The sequence below is a fragment of the Beauveria bassiana genome, assembly GCF_000280675.1.
Source record: "Beauveria bassiana ARSEF 2860 unplaced genomic scaffold BBA_S00018, whole genome shotgun sequence".
In the NCBI taxonomy this organism is placed as follows: domain Eukaryota; kingdom Fungi; phylum Ascomycota; class Sordariomycetes; order Hypocreales; family Cordycipitaceae; genus Beauveria; species Beauveria bassiana.
Genome location: NW_007930853.1, coordinates 362,565 through 370,880, shown reverse-complemented (window position 1 = coordinate 370,880; position 8,316 = coordinate 362,565). Strand labels below are relative to the sequence as shown.

The 8,316-nt window shown below is 51.0% G+C and overlaps 3 protein-coding genes across 3 annotated transcripts; 2 read left to right on the top strand and 1 right to left on the bottom strand.

The window, feature by feature from the left end:
- Nucleotides 1–1,783: 1,783 nt before the first annotated feature.
- On the top strand, nt 1,784–2,830 carry BBA_06317 (chitinase-like protein; the record flags this gene model as incomplete). Its single annotated transcript, XM_008601414.1, has 1 exon — nt 1,784–2,830. One exon carries the CDS (start codon nt 1,784–1,786, stop codon nt 2,828–2,830), a length of 1,047 nt encoding a protein of 348 aa, XP_008599636.1.
- A 329-nt stretch (nt 2,831–3,159) lies between these two features.
- Nucleotides 3,160–4,398, bottom strand: BBA_06316 (pyridine nucleotide-disulfide oxidoreductase family protein; the record flags this gene model as incomplete). Its single annotated transcript, XM_008601413.1, has 1 exon — nt 3,160–4,398. The coding sequence occupies one exon, from the start codon at nt 4,396–4,398 to the stop codon at nt 3,160–3,162; it is 1,239 nt and encodes a 412-aa protein (XP_008599635.1).
- A 598-nt stretch (nt 4,399–4,996) lies between these two features.
- BBA_06315 (C6 zinc finger domain protein) lies at nt 4,997–7,008 on the top strand (the record flags this gene model as incomplete). The annotated part of the gene is made up of 4 exons (XM_008601412.1): nt 4,997–5,926; nt 6,014–6,114; nt 6,192–6,241; nt 6,368–7,008. The coding sequence occupies 4 exons, from the start codon at nt 4,997–4,999 to the stop codon at nt 7,006–7,008; spliced, it is 1,722 nt and encodes a 573-aa protein (XP_008599634.1).
- Nucleotides 7,009–8,316: the final 1,308 nt, after the last annotated feature.

Genomic DNA, 8,316 nt, shown 5'->3' with positions numbered 1-8,316 from the left:
AATGAATAGATAAAAAATTTGTGTTGCTTTGCCTATTCTGGCAGGCAATTGTAAATAGCCTCCCTGCATACCGGGTGAGCGAGGCATGCCATTTTCTGTTTGGCGGGCTATAGACTACGTACTGCTTCTGGGAAGCGCAGGAGAGAATTGCTTGCAAACTCGCACAAAATTGAATATTCCATGGCTACTGACTCGCCTGTACCTCGATCGGCATCACGCTTTCTTTACCAGGCCTAAAGATTCGAATGTATGCAGCAGACTGTCGATTTGCGGGTAGTCATTCCAGCCGTCGTCATTGTTTCGGCTGCTTCACCTGAAGGCGAGAACTGGTGACTGCTGAGACATTCAATCACCAGGCGATGGCCGTGTCTTGCGACATCCGTCTATTTTCTATTCCAACAACAAGCGCCTTACGGCCTAAATAGAACAGACAGACAATGGTCGCAGAGACTCTGGCAAAAAAAAAAAAAAAAATCAGTACCTTTAACTTCAGCCACCATGTAGGAACATCTGTGCTAGCTAGCAAACATATTCAACCCCACACTGCGAAAGCGATTGTAGCACTTCCCAGTTATTTAGTGAGCAGAACCGATATTTCTCTTCGAGCCGGTGGCTGTAAAATCGCCCAGCTCAATATATTGGACCACAACGTGTGACTTTTTTTGAGTGCGCTAAGCTCCCCTCCCGCGATCAGAATGCTACAACGTGGCTTTTTGTTAGGACGCGACCTCTGGACTGTTGCCCGAAAGAAGTACATTTGCCAAGCTCAAGCTCACATGCCCGCACTACGTGGGGTGGCCACTGACCAAAATTGTTGTGGCACGAGTCTTGTGAAAGTGGCACAATGGAAATATGTGTCTTGCCCTTTTCTCGTCACTGATATCATAGGTAGCCTTTTACGTTCACGAGTTATTTCGAGCTTTCCCATACGTCAACAGATATATGAGCTTCCCAGGACGTCAACATGTATATTGCGCGCATCATATTCATCATCGCACCGAGTTTCCGAGCACAGAGGTCACACTCGGAACGTCGTATGCGCCTCATCCCCCCGCAAATGCCAAAATGAATCGGGGGCCCTGCGAGACGGCGCTTTTCCTGACAGCGGAAATAGAGTCCAGAGTGGCGGCGCCACCTGTAATAAGCCGAAGCTACCTACTGGAGCTCAAGAGGTACTACATGCCTTTTCAGGCAGCTCACTGTCACATACATCACGAGCCACCTTTGGCTGAAACGTGATTCCCCTTGCATGCAAAGCTCACTGGGGGGGTGATTGTTGAAATGGGCACCCTCACTGATAAACCAACATTGTCTACTGGAAGCACGACACTAGTTGTCATCATGCTATACCGGCATAGTACGCCGTGATTAATCCCACGTTACTCTTTCCATGGCCTTTACTCGGTGTTACTGGAGAATGTCTCTAGAGAGCTTGCTATACCAAGGTGGCAAGGTCATCAAGATGCTACCATCCCCATGCCGTGGGGGCCCTGGGCTTGTAATGCGAACAAGACTGCCAGAATAATAAATACCACGGCCAAGTCTCATTAACCTCACGATGAAGAATCCAACTCAGAGGCGCTAGCAATCAACCGCCGAACTTTCATTTCAAGCCAGTAAAAAGCTTGGTAGTATTTATATCTTCTCTCTTTCACGTTCTTCTCTTCTCTCTTCTCGACTATCCTCTTCCCTCTTTCAAAAAACTTTCACTTTTCCTCTTTCTGACTATTCTCTTTCCCTTCTACCCTTGACTTGTTCTCTTTTTGCTCGCAACATACCAATCATGGCTCCTTTTCTTCAAACCAGCCTCGCGCTCCTTCCATTGTTGGCTTCCACCATGGTCAGCGCCTCGCCATTGGCGCCGCGAGCCGACACCTGCGCAACCAAGGGCCGGCCGGCCGGCAAAGTGCTCCAGGGCTACTGGGAGAACTGGGACGGTGCCAAGAACGGAGTGCACCCTCCGTTTGGCTGGACGCCCATCCAAAACCCCGACATTCGCAAGCACGGCTACAACGTCATCAATGCTGCCTTTCCCATCATCCAGCCCGACGGCACCGCGCTCTGGGAGGACGGCATGGACACAGGCGTCAAGGTGGCGAGCCCGGCCGACATGTGCGAGGCCAAGGCAGCGGGCGCCACCATCTTGATGTCGATTGGCGGTGCTACTGCGGCCATTGACCTGAGCTCGTCGGCTGTGGCTGACAAGTTTGTCTCGACCATTGTGCCGATTCTGAAAAAGTACAACTTTGACGGCATTGATATCGACATTGAATCCGGCCTCACAGGCAGCGGAAACATAAACACCCTGTCCACCTCGCAGACCAACCTGATTAGAATCATTGACGGCGTTCTCGCGCAGATGCCCGCCAACTTTGGCTTGACCATGGCGCCAGAGACTGCCTACGTTACCGGTGGGACGATTACGTACGGATCAATCTGGGGCTCCTACCTCCCCATCATCAAAAAGTACCTCGACAACGGTCGTCTCTGGTGGCTCAACATGCAGTACTACAATGGCGAAATGTACGGCTGCTCTGGCGACTCGCACAAGGCCGGCACTGTCGAAGGGTTCGTTGCTCAGACCGACTGCCTGAACAAGGGACTTACTATTCAGGGCGTGACAATCACGATTCCCTATGACAAGCAAGTGCCTGGCCTTCCTGCCCAGCCGGGGGCTGGTGGCGGCCACATGTCCCCGTCCAACGTGGCGCAAGTTCTCTCCCACTACAAGGGCGCTTTGAAGGGATTGATGACTTGGTCTCTGAACTGGGACGGCTCCAAGAATTGGACATTTGGCGACAATGTCAAGGGGACTTTGGGGACTGCGTAATAAAAGCTGAAATGTTCATGTTAGGTAGGGGCCCCGCAATCTCATGGTTGGGGGGAAACTGGACTTGGCTGACTCGCACTCCCTGTCTGCCCTTGGATCTGTATATATTTTGTTGGTACATATTGTAGATATCATCCCCATATATAACTTTCATGAAACGTTTTGCACCATAGTCAGCGCCGTTGATATTAATGGTGAAATTCTTGGCTTGGGCCGCAGATGAGTAACCCATGTGCATGAAAATTGATATAGTTATGCTCTGCGAGGAAATCATGTAAAGGAAACGTGTTGCAAACCTAAAAATATGGAGAGGAGCTTGTTTTCCAAAATTAGGACGTCCCCTGAATGGCTTTAATCATGTTGCTAAACAGGGCGTCAGAATCCCCGTACAGGTCCGGATCCGCCGCCGCGAGAGCTTCAGCGGCGTCTGTTGGGGGATAAATCAGCGTCCTGTTGATATGTCTCTTCACCCTCTTTGCGACATCTCCAGCAAGCCGCATCTCCTCCCTCTGCCAGCCCCGACAGATGACGGCGCCGTGCCCGCCCAGATCGAGGCAGCAGTTGTAGGCCTCTTGGGAGTAGTCCATGTTGGGTATCTGGATCAGGTCTGCCGCCGCATTGTATCCGGCCACGCGGCCAAGAAGCAGCGCGTGCTGGCAGCACATCAAGGCGACGTTGCCCCCCGGATCAGCAAGAACGTGGGCAGCGTCACCCGTGACAAAGACGTCATTGGTCGAGGGCACGCGCAGTGTCGCATCCACGCGAACGCGCCCAAGTTCGTCTTTTTCTTCGGCAATCTGCTGCGTCAGGGGAGTCGCTCGCACGCCAGCCGTCCATACCGCCGTCAGCGTGTCGATGCGCTCCCCAGACCGCAACGTCACCCCCGTCTTGTCGATGCTCGCAATGGCAGATCCGAGCTTCACCTCGATACCTAGCTCGTCGAGAGCCCTGGCAATGGCGGGACGAGGGCCCGGGCCAAGCTGGGCCCCGATTTCGCTGGCGCCATCCACGAGCACGATGCGTACGCCGGAGCCGATGCGCGAGGGAAGCTCTGTGGCGAGTTCGATGCCCGTAAAGCCGGCGCCGCATACTACCACGGTATCGCGGGCTTTGCTCGGCGGCAGGTTTGGCCGGTTCTTGAGGTGAAGATCAAGGGTGGAAGCGGAAGTAATCGAGTCAATGTCAAAGGCATACTTGGACAGCCCGTCTACTCCTCTTGGATGCACAACGGAGCTGCCAGCTGCTAGAATGAGACGGTCGTAGCCAAGCGTCGCGATGCCAGTAGCCTCGGAAGCAAAAAGAATATTCTTTTTAGAAGTGTCGATTACTTCGACGAATCCCTCGACGAATGCGATATTTGTGGCTTGAAATAATGGCTCAAGGTCGTGTATCATGGCTGAAGGATTGTCTTCATAGAGTCTCGGCCTCACCACCAGTGAAGGCTGGGGTGCTACAACGACAATCTCGACCTCATTTTCCTTTTTATGAATTTGAACAAGGCGCTTGGCGGAAAGCGCACTCCACAGTCCTGCAAATCCTGTTCCAATGATGAGGATGCGTTGTGGCATTTTTTGATCTGTTCTTTGTGATTCGATGAGAACTCTAATGATAACTCTGATGGAATTGATAAAGGTGGCCCGACAACCAAGTGCGGTGACGGGATATATGAGGGAGCAGGGTGAAACGCGTCCATTTATATGCAGTCGTCGGCCAACTTGGCCAACTAGATGGGCGGTTACAGAGTTTGGGGGCCAATTAGTTTCATGAAGTCCGATCCTCCTTAATAGCAATCTCCATATCATGCCAGAACAAGTGAAGCCGCATGGCGCCTCTACCCGCACAGGCGGGCGAGCCACCAAACGCTACGCTACGCATGAATCGGTCAACTTTTGGTTACATGACTGCGTACCCTGTGTCCAAACTCTCGCCTTCCCTTGGCTCTCAATCTTTTCTTTTTATCGTCTCAAGTAATGTATTCCATGATGGATCCATTTGGTCGCACTTCGGCCGATACCCGATTACCCGCATACCCGGCCCTGGTGTGGCTAGTTCCGATGACCCACCAGATATCTAGAAGCTAATCAATCTTTCAACGTGCGGCATCCAACGTTAGTTTCCCATCATGCATCTCAGGGTTTTCCAATATCTAAATCGCAGCTTGCGTCAATGTCACAAGTACGGAAGCAAGTCTTGACCCGTTCATCTCTGGCATGCTTGTCCTGCCGCTCTCGCCATCAGAAATGCGACGCCAAGAAACCGAAATGTACTCGCTGCGGCGAGGCGGATCGTCAGTGTCAATACACAAAATCTCGTCGAGGCGCCAATAGCGCACGGCAAGACAACCCGCGGCGTCATCAAATACCAGACACTCCAAATCAGCTCGATGACTACATGTCGGCGCTCATCACACCGCCAGAGATGGAAGGGCCCGCGACGGTCAGCGTCCTGCCCTGCAGCTCTCCAGCACAAGGCCTGACAAGCAAAGATCTGCCTTTGACGGACCGCAGAGGGGTTTCTTCGAGAAGAGGCTCTGCCAATCTCGATTGTGAAGCAATCGGAAAAGATGCGCTTCTCGAGGCATACTATCAAAATTTTCACAAATTCCATCCCATGGTGTTGCCTCGCCTCCATCTCGCCACCTTTCTAGACAACCTCAGCTGGAGGCCCAGGCTGGAACCGCTTCTTGCCGTTCTTAGACTACTGGGCACAATCTACCTGCGCCATGAATGGTCTACTTCTCTGCAAAATGATGTCGAGAGTAAGATGGAGTGCTTGGCAAAGGCAGATCCCATTCGTGTTCAATGCCATTTACTATACTCGGCAGCACTTTTCTGGCAGGATCAGAAGTCAAAATCTCAAAGCGAAATGGGCAAGGCGGTAGAGATTGCGTTACAACTCAAAATGTTTGAGAGGGACTTCGCATCGACGCACAGCGATCAAAATCCGATTCTAGCAGAGTGCTGGAGACGAACGTGGTGGATGGTCTATGTGTTTGATGCATTTTATGCAGGCACGCTGGGGAGCATGGGCTTTTCAGTTGTGCATGTAGACGCGACCGCTGATTTGCCCTGCGATGAAGCTCAATATGAATCAGGAGTAAGTGCTCGGCCCTCGTGCCCATGAGTCAATGCCAACAAGTCAATGACTGACGGCTAATGTTGCTAAAAAATGACTCGACTCCAGGATATCCCGGAACCGAATACACTCCGCGAATGGGACTGCAGAGAGTTTGACCAAGAGGATAAGCCATTTTCTTCCTTTGCCTGTCTTGTGGGCGCCATCCGGTGCGCAACCCTGGCGAGAGATTCTTCTTTAAAAAGCGACTCTCGGAAGAATCCCAATGACATACTACACGTTGCAGATTCTATGCTGGACAGCTGGATTCTTCTTTTACCAAAATCAAAGAAGCAAGTCATGCTAAGAAACGGTGACATTGACGAGCTTTTATTTCAAGCCCATCACCTCATACACGTGTACGCCTCTGCCGCTCCTAAATACTCAGCCTTGATTCACTCCACCAGTGTTGCTAAATCTCAGGCAGCGTCATGATTGGATTCCATCGGCCGCTCTCAGATCTCAAGTTCAACGCCGTCGAAGACATTTCAAGCTGCGCCCGCGATCCCGCCCCCGACGGCCCAACCCCAGAGCACATCAACGTGCACACCGTACGAGTCCTGCGCGCAGTCGAATCGCAAATTCGCCTCCTTGCCCTGCCGTCCCGCCCATTCAACCACACGCCGTTTTGCACATGCATGATTAGCGAGGGGACGCTCGCTCTCCTCTCCGCCTGCAAGTTCTTGCTGCGGGGCAACGAGCTCGCCATTGCAAGGGACCAGATACGTCTCACCATTGGATGCTTGAAGAACCTGGGCGCTTTGTGGCCGAGAGTAGCACGCAACGTGTCGCAGATCCAGACGATTGCGAAACACGTTTTGGGTATTGAAACGCACAACAGCGCCGCCGACAAGGGTGCGTCTGCGTCTGGCTCTGCGCACTCTGCAACTTCTACTGCGGAGGAAAATGAAAGCTCTTGCGAAATGGCCAGTTTGTCGAATAGTGATATCTTTTCAACGATTCAAGATTTTGACGATATTTGCGGGTGGTATGACATTGGCGAGCTGGACCCGGCTTTGCCGTTTTGGTCAGCTAATCAGGAGGCTTCCGTTGAGAAACAATGATCGAATAATGTTCTCTTGCCTCAGTCTTGGTCGAATTTAAGTTGTATCTATCAATCTATCGCATCTTCATCATTTTATCTCTAATGAAGCTCGGCCGAGTTGAAAAGACTCTTTCCAGCTATTATCGCCATAGAGCGGCTCCAACTAAATAGTTGATTAATTAGCCCCAGATCCACCTTGCATACTGTCTAACAAAACATCTACTCGAATAAGCAAACTCGTGCAAACGAGATATAAAAAGGTCATGGTGAGCAGCATATTCAAGTATCTTTTTTTTTTTGGCCTTCTTATGTCATTGCGTTTATCACTAATTCTTGTCAAATTCATCATCACACATCGTCACTCATCGTCACTCATCGGCAATAATCAGCAATCATCGGCATGATCATCGCCATCACGAGATCTACAAAGAGAAAGGCGGTCTAAATCGAAAAGGACGCAGATCTATACCGAAAGCTAGCGAAGCGCCACAGTCTAACACTTGCATGTACATTGTCGCACCAAAATGACTTTACAAGTCCTTGCCTTCTTTCCTGGCAAGCTGTATTATGGCCCCCAAAGACACGCTATACTGGCATAATAGCAACAGTAATGTGCTGGGACTTGATCGTTTCAACCCATCGCCGAAGCGATGCATTGCGCATTGTCCGTTACTTTCGGATTCCGCCCATTCATTAATTACGTCCATCATGCAGGCGGGGCGTTTATACATACCAGTCGTTAACTACTAACTAGCAAAAGCAATAAAATCCTACCTTGTTCCCCGCCCACACACACTACTTTGCAGTTGGATGGTTAAAATGGGAATGGGCATTGTAGTTAGCACTGCTACTAGGGGTGCAGAGCACATCGATCGTTAGATTTAGGCCCGATCAGACTGCCATTCGCAACGGCAAAATGAAAGTGAGACGCAAGCTCTGCTGAGGCCTTGAAGCGATAAGTAGAGGGCGAAACAGCAGTCGTTCCATGCTGCGTTCGTGTCGCCCTCTCGCATGAAATGGGACTATTCCCTAGGCTCTGATGAAAACGCGGGGGCATCTAAATAATGCGCCAGCAACATGTAATAACAAACTAGACAGACCTAACATGGGCAAAAGTACCAGGTAAGATTGCAGCTGCAAAGGATCTGGCATCAGAATTTACCACTGCCGCTCAAAAGTCTCCGAGTCCGTGTCCGTATCCCTTGCTTTGTCAAATGACACTGAGCACCCATACTGTGCCGGATACTAACTGTGCCGGATACTAACTGTGCCGGATACTAAGTAGGCACGTCGACTAGTCACGGCTGCGGTCTCGTATTAGTTATTT